The 16,118-nt window shown below is 30.7% G+C and overlaps 2 protein-coding genes across 6 annotated transcripts; both read left to right on the top strand.

Annotated features, from left to right (window-relative positions):
* Positions 1 to 716: 716 nt before the first annotated feature.
* Positions 717 to 5,210, top strand: LOC114378534. 3 transcript variants are annotated; one of them, XM_028337150.1, is made up of 9 exons: positions 717 to 870; positions 1,038 to 1,154; positions 1,943 to 2,045; positions 2,234 to 2,293; positions 2,432 to 2,494; positions 2,615 to 2,812; positions 2,899 to 3,010; positions 3,092 to 3,309; positions 4,787 to 5,210. In XM_028337150.1, the coding sequence occupies exons 2-9, from the start codon at positions 1,045 to 1,047 to the stop codon at positions 4,874 to 4,876; spliced, it is 954 nt and encodes a 317-aa protein (XP_028192951.1). In that variant the 5' UTR covers positions 717 to 870; positions 1,038 to 1,044; the 3' UTR covers positions 4,877 to 5,210. The 3 variants fall into 3 exon arrangements, with proteins under 3 accessions (XP_028192951.1, XP_028192953.1, XP_028192952.1); XM_028337152.1 differs by having other exon boundaries at positions 796 to 961; positions 4,787 to 5,208; XM_028337151.1 differs by having other exon boundaries at positions 797 to 954; positions 4,787 to 5,208.
* A 3,949-nt stretch (positions 5,211 to 9,159) lies between these two features.
* Positions 9,160 to 15,823, top strand: LOC114380103 (ABC transporter G family member 15-like). 3 transcript variants are annotated; one of them, XM_028339038.1, is made up of 10 exons: positions 9,160 to 9,224; positions 9,409 to 9,721; positions 11,548 to 11,633; positions 12,229 to 12,690; positions 12,906 to 13,028; positions 13,287 to 13,418; positions 13,535 to 13,819; positions 13,986 to 14,258; positions 14,354 to 14,461; positions 15,093 to 15,823. In XM_028339038.1, the coding sequence occupies exons 2-10, from the start codon at positions 9,460 to 9,462 to the stop codon at positions 15,447 to 15,449; spliced, it is 2,088 nt and encodes a 695-aa protein (XP_028194839.1). In that variant the 5' UTR covers positions 9,160 to 9,224; positions 9,409 to 9,459; the 3' UTR covers positions 15,450 to 15,823. The 3 variants fall into 3 exon arrangements, with proteins under 3 accessions (XP_028194839.1, XP_028194838.1, XP_028194837.1); XM_028339037.1 differs by having other exon boundaries at positions 9,217 to 9,319; XM_028339036.1 differs by lacking the exon at positions 9,160 to 9,224 and having other exon boundaries at positions 9,233 to 9,721.
* The last annotated feature ends 295 nt before the right edge of the window (positions 15,824 to 16,118 follow it).

Raw genomic sequence — 16,118 nt, 5'->3', positions numbered from 1 at the left:
CTATGCTTTCGTGAGCTTGTGAAGATGAAGGAGGAAGCCATAGAAATGTAAAAAGGAGATGGCTACCGAGGAAGAAGATACCAGTTTTATGTTTTGACAATGAACTGCAAAAGAAGTAGCTCTAGTCCAAAAATAAAAAATAAAAAATAGCCCTAGTCTAAGACATTTTAGGAAATTTCAGCTGAGAGACAAAACTAAGTTAGAAGAAAATGTTAGCATAAAAAAGCTTAGAAGATTAAACTAGACCATAAAAGTTAGAAAAACAAATTGACACTTAAATTAAATTTGAAATAATTTTTTTGTCTAAAAATAATGTAGTGGAGACTCTATTAGATGTTCCTTTTTATATGCTTTCTTAACTTAACAAATATCGTTTATTGTATTTATTTTTCTGAAAGTAAAGATTTAACAAATTAATTAAGAGATTAGAAGGAAAATTAAGTGCATCTTTTTTTTTAAAAAAAAGTAAAAAAGAATACAAAAATATTTTATAAGAGATAATCTTATAGAGTAAGATGACTACATTACATGTAAAGTTAGATTAATTATGACTAGTTGATTAACCCGTTTGGTGATAAAAATCAAATGTATCTTCTAAAATGTTTCTAATTGTTAATTGATTTTTATATAATACTGTAAATTATTTATTTTTTCAATACAATTTTTCTATCCTTGTGTCTTATTTTTAAATCACTTATTAACATTTGTCATTTTTAATTTGTTTCTTATTATTAAAAAAATGACCATATATGCATTTAATCATTAATCACAAATAAAATTTTGGGCAGCATAGATCTGAATGGAGAGCGAGGTGGTGTCCATTGCAGTTTTCTAATGAAAACAACAAAATAGACACCTGTTAAGAAGGAGGTGAGTTTCGTAAGATTAGGTTTTTGTTCTCTCTCTCTGATTCGATCGATTTCGATTGTTGAATTCATCACATCACGGAGCCTTGTACGTTGTTTGTGCTCGATCTGAAGCTGATCGATAAAAAAAATCTCGCGATCTAACTTCGAATTTTTGTTTTGTGAGTGCAGGACAACGATGGTGCTGCCGCTATTTACTGCTTTCATTCTCTTTGCTTTTATTCCGAATGGATTGTTAGCAGTTCCTTCCACCGTCCCGGCATTCCTTTGGTCATCACATTATGAACTGTAATTCCTCATTCGCTTACACTTTATTCGTTTTTGTGTCAATTTACAATTTATACTTCATTATACAATGAATCTCTACTTGCAATGCTCCACGCTGTTTGATTCGTGTGGATGTGGCTAATAGCAAACAACTTAAATTGAGTTATTGCCGAGCTTACTATCGCCTTTTCGGATTAGAACAAGATAGGGTTAATCTGGAAGTTAAAGGAATGGTGAATTTGGATTTTGTTGGAAGGAGGAGTAGTATGGGTTTTCTAAGGTTGTAGTGTAGTGTTGGGGATATTGAAAGTAGTGTGTCTGGCTTATAGAAACCACATGTGAAAAAGGTTTCAAAACGTAAGAAAATCAAAGGAGGATTTGAAGTAGAGAAAGCCCCACACTTCATTTTGAGGTTTCCACTGGCATTATACCCACTTTTTGGTTCATAAAGGGGAGATAGATTTCCTGAATTATTCAAGAAAACTTCAGATATGGTGGACTTTAAGGCTTCAAATTTGTGGTTTTGAAGGTTTAGTTTAGAGTGATAAAATGAAGGCAATGGATAACTGGAAAACATGAACAGGGTTAAAATGAAAATTGTCAGTAAAATATGCAACACTTGTTTAATTCTTATTGTCTTTAGTGGCAACTGACAACATCCTTAAATTGCCAGATACTTCATGTGATTTATTCCCTGTAAGAATGGGTTTTGAGTATTGTTGTTGAATATTCCCTTAATGTGTTTACAACTTTACATTATGTACTTCAGCAAAAATGAAAACCGTTTATATTTTACTGGACTATTACAGGGCCTCTGAAAATATATTGAAGGAATCTGTAAATTACCAAGTCATTTCTCCGAAGGATCTAGCAAAATCTATTTTATCTGAAGCAGGCTGGTCAAATTTTCTGGTATGTTACACTAATTTTCATGACTGGTTTCCCACTATGTACTCTGCAGTTCTCCCCCCCTCCCAACCTTTATGGAGAAGGGGATTTTTTTTCTGTTTTTATTTATGCTAGTTTTGCTTCGATTTTGTTCACTTTATTGCTATTATTGTTGTTGCTTAGTGTTTTTAATTTTTGTTTATTTTGGATAGTGCAAAGGAAAGAAATTTCATGAGCCTCTGGATCTGGCACTCTTATTCGTTGGTAGAGAGGTAACATCTTTCAACCAGCTATACAGATCATCATGTTGCAGCTTTTGTATTTATTTATTGTTTACTTGATATTATATTTCTGTCAACTAGTGAAGCGGCACTGGTTGAGTAAACTATGTTACATTTTTTCTTTTGCAGTTACAATCTTCAGATTTAAGCATGAACAAACATGCAAACTCAGCTCTTTTGGACCTGCTCAAGGTGAGTAAATTGTGACATGCAGTCTGTCAACTTTCCATGTCGAGTAAACCTGATTTAAGATTTCATAAGGAATTATGTTTTTTTTTTTTCACTGTGATACTGTTCCATTGTCATGAACAGAACTCTTTCGCCAGATCCAACACTTCTGTGGCATTTCCCTATGTTTCTACATCAGAGGATGTGCTTTTGGAAAACTCGTTGGTTTCAGGATTTGCTGAAGCCTGTGGAGATATGGGAATTGGCAATGTTGCTTTCCATGGATCTTGCTCCATTGATGATGCAAATCATGAAGAAATCACAACTTTGCACTCAGTTCAAGTAATCAACAAATTAATGTGACATGGTCCACTATGGAATTTTGGGTCCTGTATGGTGACCTGATGCTCTTTATTTACCATTGACAGGACTATTTGACCAAGAGGATGGAAGAGAGTCACAGAGGGAAAACTGATTTGGTTGTGTTCTGCAATGAAGGCTCTCAAGCTCTTGAGAATGTTGACAGGACACAATCTGAAGGTACATATACTTTTATGTGTGGGCTTTGCTAGATATGATTTTACCACATGCTAAATGCTTGTGTTTGCTGTGTATTTGTAGGGGAAGTTTTATCCAATCTTATCAATTCTGTGGAGGAATCTGGTGCAAAATATGCCATTCTTTATGTGTCAGATCCCTCAAGGTCAATCCAGTATCCTTCTTACAGGGATCTGCAAAGGTTTCTAGCAGAAAGTACAGCCGGGAATGAATCAACCAATTCCACAATTTGTGATGAAGTCTGCCAGATTAAATCATCTCTTCTAGAGGGAATTTTAGTGGTAAATTTCCTTGTCCATTTTTACAAGTGCAGTAGCTCGATGACCTGTGAGTTGTCTTGTTTTTTAATTCCTTTTTTTTTTTGTTTCCTTGATGAGTAAGTTCTATGGTACAACAACTATACTCTCGTTGGGCCTGCTTGGGTAGATTGCTGTCTGTTTCTAACTACTGCCTCCAGTTTTAACAATGCAAGTATGATAAAATGACCACGTTCAGTTGCACATCCTGTAATATTCTCGACTTAGGAGGTCTTAATCATTTTTTTCATTTCCTCCCCTACAAACTATACAATTGGTTAGATTTGGTTTTTGTTAAAAAATCTAGCCAGTGTTATGTGGCAACATTCCTTGTAGAACTGTCCTTCAATCTAAGATGTGAAAACATGGTAAATAATACTATAGTATTCTTAACCAATGCATATTTTGAGAACTCTTAAAATACTTAGGAATCATCTAAGAATCCCCCTCTCTGGCTCTCAGCCCTATGAATTTAGATTAAGTACTACAATTCAAATGTCCTATAAAAGATAACTCCTAATTTGAAGGGATAAGAAATGAGGAGATTATCTATAATAACTAATGCCTTCCATTTATACTTGATATTTACCTTTACAGTTTACTACTTTATTTCCTGACTTGCTTATACTTCTTCACTTTGTCCTGGAATATTCCAATCTCATATCTTTGCCTGTGTTAGGAATATCCTTTCTAATGCTATGGGTGTCTAGGTTTCAGTAGCATAGAGAACAAATTTAAAATTTGGAACTTCAAAAGAGGATCTTTTATGTTGCAATTAGGCTTCAGTAAAGCAAATATTAAATGGAAAGTTTATCTTAATTCTTAAATAGGGAGCTTGAGTCTCTGATAGGCCCTAAATCCAGTTTAATGTGGTAGGAAGTGACTAAAATTTGCTTTTGATCTTAACTAGAACATGAAATGTTTGTCCTTTATTCCTCTCTACCCGGTCTGCTGTTTTCATAAATGTATGACCTATTATTTATCATGTCCGTTAGTTTTGTTATTTTGCTTTTCTTTCCCTGATCACACATTTTATCATAAACCCGTGCTATATGTAACCTAGTAAACGGCAATATGTAGGCAGGCCAATACAAGGGAGTGTAATAGGTGTTAAGTCTGAGATGATGTAATCTTGATTCTTGATCATTTAGTTTTTCATGGATGGTTAAGATTGATTTTGTTTAAGTTTAAATCTTAACTATCTACGTACATAGTATTGTCAAATTAGCTCCTTTCACCTTTTATGCTTTCACTTGATATGCCCCGAGAAAGCAATTATGACTTTTCATCGTTATTTGTCTGTGCATCTGATATTTAGCTGAGTGGGTCATTTAGAGTAGGTGGCTGTCTTGTGTGATTTCTCTTTATGTTTGACTACCGTCTGCTGAGGGTTGCGGAAATACTGCAACGTGACTATGACATTTATGGTGTTCTGATAATATTGCTTTATGTGTTAATCCAGGGTATAGTTTTGCTAATAATTTTGATATCGGGCCTTTGCTGCATGATGGGAATTGACACCCCAACAAGATTTGAGACGCCACAAGAGTAATGATCCATTTGCTGAAGCTAATAAATGTTGTGATGCTCTCGGTCTACTGGATTAAAATATTACTGCTATATTATTTGCGAATGTTACGGAGGCTCTGATAAGTGTTCTGTAGTTGATGACTTATCTCAGGGACTTGACATATTGAATAATAAAATAATTTGTATCAGTATATAAAAATGAAACTTCAAGCTTAGGTTTAATTTTGATCCTGCCACCATTCAGATTATGTAAAATTTGAAGAAATTTCAGATTATGTGTTGTATTTTTTTAACTGTTCGCAAATTTGCCCCATTCGTTGTGCATAATTGCTGATCGATGCAGTTGCAAGTTTATTTCTGCTGGGTTTTGAATTGAAGTTTGAAGTTGATTTGAAGAATGTTTAGCAATATGGTAAAATTTCGAGTTAAAGTTTGAGATTGAAGTTAAAGATATTAACAAGTGGAAGTTCTAAAAGTAGACGAGTGTCAGATGAAGGATTTCAAGGTAAGGGTATAAATTGAGAGGAAGTTAATAACAATTACCTTCGCTGCATGCATTGAGTGAGATGCTGAAATTTTATGCAATTTGTTTACACGTGTTTGTATAGCATATATCAATCGTTATGGTTGGAAATCTGAATTGGATATTTATATTCTAATTTTTATTGTTGAAACAGATCGAATAGTGTTATGTTCTATACATAAATAAATGGTTACTGGTTTAACAAGTTGAATATTAGATTTTGATTGCTTATGAGAATCCAAATTAGATTTTGATTCGAAGTCTCCTATATTATCATTTAGTATTAAACAATAAAAAAAAAATATAAAAACTTAAAGTGGAAGTACGAATTGAAACCCCATACAATCTCAACAAATTTCACGGCCAATAGTGAAAAAAGGCTATATTTAGAAGAGTTTTCATGAATTAGGATACAAATATTTAAGCTGAAAAAGAAGCTATATAGTTATTTAAAGATCACTTTAATTATTTAAAAATCTTTTATAGTGGATGGTAGTGTAAAATATTTTTAAATTATCGGTGAGTTATAATCAAATAGTATTTTCCAACGAAGCAAAAAAATAAAATAAAAATTTATTTTTGTAGTTATTTTGGTATTAAGAGTATTTTTCAATTGACAGTAAAAGACTAATTTGTTTTCAAGTGAAAACATTACCAATGTGAGTTTTTCCTCTCAGCATACTTTAAAAAACATTACTGTTTGTTTAAGCTTTTGAACAACTATAACAATGGGAAGAAAAATCGAATATTTTATGAGATTATTTTAGTAACTTAATTTTTTTTATAATTATAAGTATTTCTTAAAATACAAAGTGTTTTCTAATATTATAATCGGACAAAAATAATTTTTGTTTCACATAAAATATTTTAAAAAGTAAACTTCTGTTCTGTTGTATACATTTTAAAAATAACTTATTGAAAGTTTAAGCATACTGACCCTTATTTGAATCACATTTAGAAGTTTATGAAAAATAACTTCATTGACGTAAGCATTTATGATATTAGTTTTCACGTGATATTTTTTTAATGGATAAGATCTTAAACTATTTACTGTAATGTTAATCAATAAATTTATTTAAATATGTTTTATCTTAAAAATTATTAAATTAATCTGAAAAAAAGAGAGGATCGTATATAGATTTAATTAAATATCTTTATTTTTTAGGGCATTAAATATCTTTATTTTTTTTTTGTTTAAGTACTTACAAAATATAAATTTAAATAAGTTTCATAAAAAGCTCCTTCAGCATTTATGATAAAAAAAAAATTAATGATTTAAAAAACTACATAATTGATGACCGTGCAAGTAATGATCTATTAAACTTAAAATTAAAAGCCAACATTTGTCGGTTCAAGTAATAACTTATAAGTCCAAGAAATTTGGTTCTCCTTCAATAAAAACTCAAGTTGGAGTCATATGGAAGGAGAAAAGAGGTGTTGAAAGTGTTTTACCTCATTAACCGGATTTATCATACTCAACTCAAAATAATCGTAGTTCAATGTATCTATTGATGGTCTAAGACAAAAACAAATTTAAAATAATAAAAAATAATAATTTAGTTGTCATACTCTTGCAAGGTTAGCTATTGATAATGGTAGTGCATCGTTTTATCATTTGATACCACATTGTATTGCACTTATTATCAATAATGAAATTATGAGTTTGTTGTTGTAAAAAATAAATAAATTAAAAGATAACACATTATCACATTCATTTGACTTATAAGAAGGTTTCGGGTGTGGTTGTGAGGTACCGATTACATGGCTAAAGAGTTTTACACAACTCCCGTAATTTTATTTTTTTTTTAAAAGAAGGTTTTGCACAACTAGCTCAATTGTGCAAATCTTGGAAAATTTGTCCTGTATGGGGGGTGGTTATATCACACATTCGAACTTCAAATATTTTTAAGAGTAAATAGTTTATGTACAGTATAAATGATTTTTATATTGTTGCTTCTTGTTAGTTCTTAATTTTGCAACATGACATTATTTTAATTTTTCTCTTTATTTTTCATTATTATTCTGCATAAAAAACTAAAATAAAAGATATTTTGTAAAGTCAAAGATTAATATGTATTTAATACACATACATTTTGGAAGACTAAATAGGAATTTACTGGTTTTATGATTGATAATTTCTACTCAATTGAGAAATGAAGTTCGAAGCCATTAATGAATATACGAGAATATACAAAGGAATATACTTCATGCACAAGCATACACTATTTTTGTTTTTCTAATTCAGATGTTAGGTTGAAAAAGAATGATAACCAGTTAATCAAATTACATATTTTGTATAAAAAAATCATTCTTAATTAAGATTTGAAGTTTGATATTTGACTTGATTAATTACGAAATCACAAATAAAAATATCATTTTGATCCAAAATGTATCAATTGGCAATATGGAATTAGTTGAATCTCAAATAAAATTTTCAGATCCTGATTACACAATTTAAATATAATGCAACTAACAAAGTTGTGGGTAAAAAAATATTTTACAGTGATGATCTAAATATATGTTCATGGAAACAATTATAGCATATATATGCCAAAGAAGAATGTCCTGAACCTTTGCATAAGTGAAATCAATTTTTTTTTTTTTTGAGATAGTCTAATCTTAAAATGGAATTCGATTCAGTTTGCTTTGAGTCATTGCCTGTATTTTAATGAACGTAACATTTCAGGAGAAGGCATAAATCACGCTAAAAAATTATGAGTTTAATAGTCATGTAACAGTGTAAATTGTTATTCAATTATAATTTATGGTTAATATAAATTTTAAAATAATTATCATAAAATTAATGAATTTTATCATAAATGACAGATTGTAATTATTTTCATCAAACTATACAGATATTTAAAACATAGTAATTGTAAGTAAATTTGATAAAAAAAATGTTAGGTACAATTAAATGATTAATCTTTCCAAATATAAATATATGTAAACAATCATAACAAATTATATGAACATGAAAATAGTTGTTCTCATGCTAAAAGATGAAGGAATTTAGGAATAGATCCTCTCATGTTAGATTTATTTTTGCATGACAAGTTATTATGAGAAAATTATGTACTGTTTTTATTTCTCTCTTGATAGATTTTCACAAATTTGGATGAAAAACCTATTTAATGTTAATTTATGAAAAGAAAATTAAACACACATTTTTTACTTAATCTAGTAAAATTTTACAAGAATGGATCCATTGTGCAAAAGATCGAGTTAATTATAAAAAAAAGTTTTTACTGAATAATATACTATGTATCGTTCTATAATATATTTATATTAATCATCTTACTATTTTATCAAAAATATTAAAATTTTTAATTTTTATGTATTATTGTCATATAAGTATTTGTCTATTGTCAATTAATTAAAATTATTTTATGTAAAAATTTTAAAATAATTATTATAAAAGTCAACAATTTTAACCATCTTTAATTAAATGACAATATAAGTATCTTTAATTTATTGATGAATTCTAATAAATTTAATTATTAAATAAAAAAGAGAAAGTGTATCAATATATTAAAAATATAAAAAATATAAGAAAATCTAGTTTTATTAATTAAACAAGGTGTTGTAATTTTGTAAAACTGTTTGTATGTGATTCCTACTAATAAAAACAATATTACAAATTAAAAAAAGTCAATACTTTTTTAATTTAATTAAAAGATATTACTCAGAAAAATCGAGAATTATCCTTTGACAAAATTCCTTATGGAAAATGTAAACACAAACAAAGCCATATTGAAACTGACAGCAGCATTCATATCTGTGCCATCACAAGCATGGTATACATGTATACACCTGTAACTCTCGCATTAATTTCCCTTACTTGCCACCTGTATGCCTCTGATCTGTTCATGCTCGAGCCATTAACTCTTCTCTCAACCTTTCTCTCTAATTCATTTGATGATAGCATTAATAGTTAGTTGTTTGGTATTTGTTGCCAATCACTCTATGTTTCCCTCCTAGCTAGTTAGCCTCTGTCTATCTATCTGTGTTAATTTTTTTATTTTTATGTTAAGTTCCATCTTCAGGGTCAAACTTCTCTTTAGCTAGCTGCAGAGATCAACAACATGGAGATAGAATCATCAGCAGCCACCGATAGCAACAACTGGGGTGGTGCAGCTGCTGTTGAGAGAGAGATGACATACACTGGCTTTGACAGAGGAACCTTCTTGGCTTGGCAAGATCTGAGAGTGGTGATTCCTAACTTTGGAAAGGGACCAACCAAGAGGTTGCTTAATGGACTCAATGGCTATGCTGAGCCTGGTAGAATCATGGCCATTATGGGTCCTTCTGGCTCTGGAAAATCCACCCTTCTTGATTCACTTGCAGGTACTAACTTATCTATCTCGTCTCCTCTTAATTTCTATGTGTGTCACACCTTTCTTGTGCTAACTTGATGAGTTCATCATGTAGATGATTTACCTAGCTAGAGTTCTTCTCAAAAAGCAAAGTTGTCATTTTTATATGAAAAAACTCAACCTTTAATGATTGTCTTCTCACTTCTAGTGGTGGACAAATTCTTTTAATCAATTGGGGCAGCTGAATATTGGGATTTGGATCTTTCCTTATAGAGATTCATCTTTGGGGTTGTTTGATTAAATTGAATTTTTAAGTGTGTTGTATTTACTAAATTGATCTTTGTTTTCTATCATTCCAACTCAAATCTAGTGACACTAAAGGGCCCTTGTTTTAATGGTTTGGTACGTGGTGGGGTATGCATATGATGTTATTATCTCCAACTACCACGCATAACAAGAATAAGTAGACCATCCAAGTTCATATGTATTGCTGTTCTTGTAAAATATTTAAATTGATGTTTGCACTTCAAATAATTACAAAGAAAAAAGAAACCCTAAGGTTTAACCTCTTTTTTTATGTATTGAATTTTGCTTTATTTTGTTTTCCCTCTTCATGTTTTGGTTTTTTTTTTTTTTTAATGTGCACTGGGTTTTGCACTTTTTGCTGGATTGGCTTTAGTCATAGCAGCGTCGTGGAGGTTATTATTTAATTCTCCATTCATTTACGCTCGAAATTTCTGAAAGTTGACATTGAAAAGGACAAGTTGATCGTTGTCTTTAAACTTTAGTAGAGGCGTCTTCAATTTTGGTAGTTGGAACGATGAGATTGGAATTACATGCATGTTGAAGTGTATAGCTATAACCATAACCATAACCTAACTCACGGATTTTGAAAGGGCTTATTTAAATATCCCAAACATGAAAACTGTGGCTAAGACTCGTAATGATTTTTTTTCACTATAACAAAATGATTATTCATTATACCATTACCAATTACCAACTTGCATGCCCTATGGGGACTGTTGGGACCATAGAGTAGTAGGTTTGCTGCACATTGCAGGCTTTTGTGTTGTCATTTTCATTTCATGGTAATGGGATTGGGCCTCGATCAGTTTCGTCTCTGCACTTGTATCTAACATTAGCCTATCGCAAAGCGTTAATTGAATGATGTATGATTTATAGTAGTATCAGTGATCACAGATGAAATTAATTCGCAATTTCCCATAGGGGGAGATTATTGGTTTCATATAATTACTCGTAATTAAATTATAAGTTGTTTGTGTTTAGTTTGTTTTGGTTTGATCATTTTAAGTTGATAATTTTAATTAGTAAATATAAAAATATTTTTATTATTTCTTTTATAAAATCTTATAATTTTTTTTTTTGCAAAATCATAAAATCTTATAGGAATCAAAGTACTGATATTTATTTAGTTATCGATAAAAAAAATTATACAAATTAAAACCAAACACCCTCTAATTAAATTTATGTATCTGGCTTACCTTATTATTTATTAGTTAAAAAAAGTAAAAGATGAAATGATTTTATTTAGATGTGTAAAAATACATTCTTTTATAATTTTTAAATGTATTCCTATATAATTTCCAATAAAAAAATTTCTTTAACTCTTTAACCACTGCATTAGTTAACAAGACCCAATTATTTCTGTTAATCACAAGACAACTATCCGTTATAGGAAACAGCTGATGAATTTTAAATTATTTCCTTCGGTTAAAGAAGAGTTGTAGTTGTATCTATAATATGATGCCATGTGCTTCGAAAAATTGGTATATCATTTTACATTCCTTTTTAATACTAGAATTTTCTGAATATTTAAATGTCCTGATAATGTCGCAGGTAGACTCTCAAAAAATGTGGTTATGACAGGAAATGTTCTTCTCAATGGAAAGAAAAAAGGCCTAGGCGCCGGCTACGGTGTTGTTGTAAGTAAAGTAACACATTTTCTTCATATAATAATATGTGGATCGATTAATATACGGGAATAGTGATTTTTCTCGGAAAATTTACAAGAAATATATTATTAATTATTGATATAAGCAATAATTTTAGTTTAGGAATAATTAATTATCCAACTGGTCATCAATATTCGATAAGTGGTTATCGGTTAATCATTAATTAGTTGGTTTTGTTAGTGTTTTTAATCCAATTGTAATTTTTATTTTATTTTTTTAAACTATAGTGTAAGTTTTTTTTTTTTTGTATAGCCTAGTTAGTAACTTTAGTAGTTTAGTTATTCCAATTTTAGCTATCAAGAAGGACATCATAATAAATAATATCATTTTAAATTTAATTTTTACTCAAATCAAATTGATTTCATGTTATTCATGTAACATACCTCATACAGTAGTATAAAGCTTTTGTAACACATTGTTGCCTGTAGATGTGTGTATGTAGATAGTTAGTGGAAGATATTATCTTATTCTAATAGAATAAGTATTTTGAAAGTTAGTATTTTAATTCTGCATGGGCACATGCATCTCTGGGAGTTGTTGTTAATTTTTGACGTTGAAACTTAAGGCATACGTAACTCAAGAAGATGTGCTGCTGGGAACACTTACTGTGAAGGAGACCATATCCTACTCAGCCCATCTACGTCTTCCAACATCAATGAGCAAAGAAGAAGTGAACAGCATCATCGATGGAACAATCATAGAAATGGGTCTTCAAGACTGTGCTGATAGGTTGATTGGTAATTGGCACTTTAGAGGGATAAGTGGAGGGGAGAAGAAGAGACTTAGCATTGCACTTGAGATCCTTACAAGGCCTCGCTTACTGTTTCTTGATGAACCAACCAGTGGCCTTGATAGTGCCTCTGCATTTTTTGTTGTTCAAACTCTTAGAAATGTTGCTCGTGATGGAAGGACTGTTATCTCTTCCATTCATCAACCAAGCAGTGAAGTCTTTGCACTCTTTGATGACCTCTTCTTACTATCTGGCGGTGAAACTGTTTATTTTGGAGAAGCAAAATCGGCAATTGAGGTACAATAATTATTCTTCAGTGATATATAAAATGGTAATTTTAATTTATGATCCCCTCCTTGAATGAGTATGATTAATAAATTACATGTTTGGTGTAAGCACCAAAATATGGTCACATTAATTAGGTCTCTCTATTCAGTTAGTTTAATGTTTTGTTGTTAGAAACTCTGCTTCAATGCCTAATTTTATTTTATTTTTTTCAATTTCTTTCACAGTTTTTTGCTGAAGCTGGTTTCCCTTGTCCACGTAAAAGAAATCCTTCTGATCACTTCCTACGATGTATCAATTCTGATTTCGACATCGTAACAGCTACACTGAAGGGATCTCAAAGAATTCATGTATGTATTTGCTAGTAACTATAACAATATGCTTTGTGGTTTACGTGAGGAACTTATCCCCCCCTCCCCCTTTAAACTCTCTCTTGTGTTTAATGTATGATGCAGATTTAATATACATCTGCCTGTCTCTCAATTTAAAGAGGGAAACTATAGATGTTTAATAACTAGTTATCTAATTGAACTTCCCTTTTCAGGGTCTAATTTGTTTTTAGTCTATACTAATTCATGGAATTGTTCTTTCTCTTTTTTCCTTATTAGGATGTTCCAAATTCAGCAGATCCTTTCATGAATTTGGCTACAGCAGAGATTAAGGCAACGCTAGTTGAGAAATATAGGCGTTCAACATATGCCAGAAGGGCAAAGAACAGAATTCAAGAACTGTCTACCGATGTATGAATTTCCATACTTAGCTCTACACTTAATTAATTCAAGAATAACATTTGATAATTGGTAGCATAATCATAAAATATTAATTATGTTGTTGATGTTTACTGTTTTACATGCAGGAAGGGCTTGAACCTCCAACACAACATGGAAGTCAAGCTAGTTGGTGGAAGCAACTATCAACGTTGACAAAGAGATCATTTGTGAACATGTGTAGAGATGTGGGTTACTACTGGTTGAGGATCATAATTTACATCATTGTATCCATATGTGTGGGAACCGTTTATTTTGATGTTGGCTATAGCTACACTTCCATCCTGGCCCGTGGTGCCTGCGGTGCATTTATATCAGGATTTATGACATTCATGTCAATTGGGGGCTTTCCATCATTTATTGAAGAAATGAAGGTAATATATAGTACTCCATACAAAATTTGCTTTGGAAAATGTAACACGTTAAATTAATCTATAAGCTTCTAACGTTTTCATCATTAATCTCCTTTGTGTATGTATTGTGTCTATGCACAATACATGTTTAACATTTAGGCTTATTTAATTTGTTGACATGAAATAGGTATTTTATCGAGAAAGGCTTAATGGATACTATGGAGTTGCAGCATATATTTTAGCCAACTTCCTTTCTTCTTTCCCATTCTTGGTTGCAATTGCTCTGACAACTAGCACCATCACGTATAACATGGTGAAATTCAGGCCAGGAATCAGTCACTTTGTGTTTTTCTTTCTCAACATCTACAGCTGCATCTCCGTAATAGAGAGCCTCATGATGGTTGTAGCTTCACTTGTTCCAAATTTCCTCATGGGAATAATTACAGGGGCTGGAATAATAGTAAGAACTTAACAATTAATTAATACCTATTACTATTGGGCCTTTAATTGTACTTGAAAAATGACCATCATATATTAATTTTGTATTATTGGCAGGGAATCATGATGATGACCTCCGGATTCTTTAGGTTGCTCTCTGATCTTCCAAAGCCGGTTTGGCGCTACCCAATTTCATATATCAGTTATGGTTCCTGGGCAATTCAGGTTATTAATTAATTTGTCAAATCTATTTTTTTAGCTATTTTTTCATGAATGTTTTTAGAGAAAATTACAACAACACTTGATGAGGTTTTTGTGTAATTATACAAATATTTTCTGTTTTTTTAATCATTACATTCATCTTCCTTGTAAGAGATATTAATATAAGATTTATGGAGATGTTAGTGTAATATTTTTAAATATATAATGGATGTTAGTGTAATACTTTCAAATTTAAAGGAAGTTATTGAAAAAAATTAAAAAGTGAAATTATGTGCAATTTGATAAAAGTTTAGAGGGTGATAGTGTAATTTGTTCATATTTTTAAAATCAATTTTTATTAACATTTAAATTTAGGTAAAATTTATAAACAAAAATAAATAAAACATAGTAGATGTTTTCATTATCAATAATGCATATTATTTTATTTTACGAAAATAAATTTATATATATATATATATATATATATAATATTATTGAAATTGAAATCAAAATGTAATGATCTTTATTGATAGAAAGCTAAAAATCTTTAACTTGATATTAAGATTTAACATTTAAAGAAAACAAATTGTGAAGTTATATGCTTGCCAAATGATGCATTGATTTTATCTTATGATTTGAAATATATATAATGCAGGGTTCCTACAAGAATGACTTGCTTGGGCTTGAGTTTGATCCTCTCTTACCTGGTGACCCAAAATTGACTGGAGAATACGTGATCACACACATGTTAGGCATTGAATTAAACCATTCCAAGTGGTGGGACTTAGCAGCTCTATTTGTGATTCTCATATGTTACAGACTTCTCTTCTTTACTGTTCTCAAGTTCAAGGAGAGAGCATCCCCATTATTTCAGACACTCTATGCCAAGAGAACCATCCAACAGCTTGAAAAAAGACCCTCTTTCAGGAAGATGCCATCTTTCCCTTCACAGAGGCATCAATCCCTCCATTCACTTTCTTCTCAAGATGGTCTTGATTCTCCACTCCACTAAATCAATATCAACCACAAATAAAAAAAAGTGTTGCACTTGCATGCACCTGGATTTTCGGATTATAACATACAAAATTGTATTTGTTATCTCTTAGCATATGTATAGAGAAAAATGTTTCATAACCGTTTCAGGTACAAACAGACAAATTAATGGGACATTGTCTACGTCCTTCCATTACATTTTTTTTTTCTTTCTTTAAATTAAAATCTCTAAATTGGGATAATTACTTTGTACAAATGCAGGTATCTCTAGCATGGTCCTTAGCCTAGTGGACATTTCAGGTTGAAACTTTGCATAGATGAATACCTGCATGAACGAAGTCCAGATATATATAATGATGTATTTTATTAACTACGTACAAAAAATTTATCGTATAGGCCAGGACGTCTGAATATAGTTTATAAACTTTTCTTCGAAAAGTGAGTGTGCAATTTTTTAATATAATACGAACTATATATGCTCTCATAAATTAATTCAACCCGATAATTGTTATCATTTATCAGAAAAATGACAAAACAACACATCTTTACTGTTTGCAGAACTTGTACATCTTGTACTTTGCCTTTTTTTATCTCAATAAATCTTTACTTATAAAAAAAAGTAAAGATAGAAAAATGACAAAACAAAAAACAAGCAGGTAATCACAAAAAAATGAGAACAAAATTCACA

Source organism: Glycine soja, chromosome 12 (genome assembly GCF_004193775.1).
Source record: "Glycine soja cultivar W05 chromosome 12, ASM419377v2, whole genome shotgun sequence".
In the NCBI taxonomy this organism is placed as follows: domain Eukaryota; kingdom Viridiplantae; phylum Streptophyta; class Magnoliopsida; order Fabales; family Fabaceae; genus Glycine; species Glycine soja.
The sequence above is the reverse complement of the archived record's forward strand: the minus strand, read 5'-3'. Positions and strand labels throughout refer to the sequence as shown.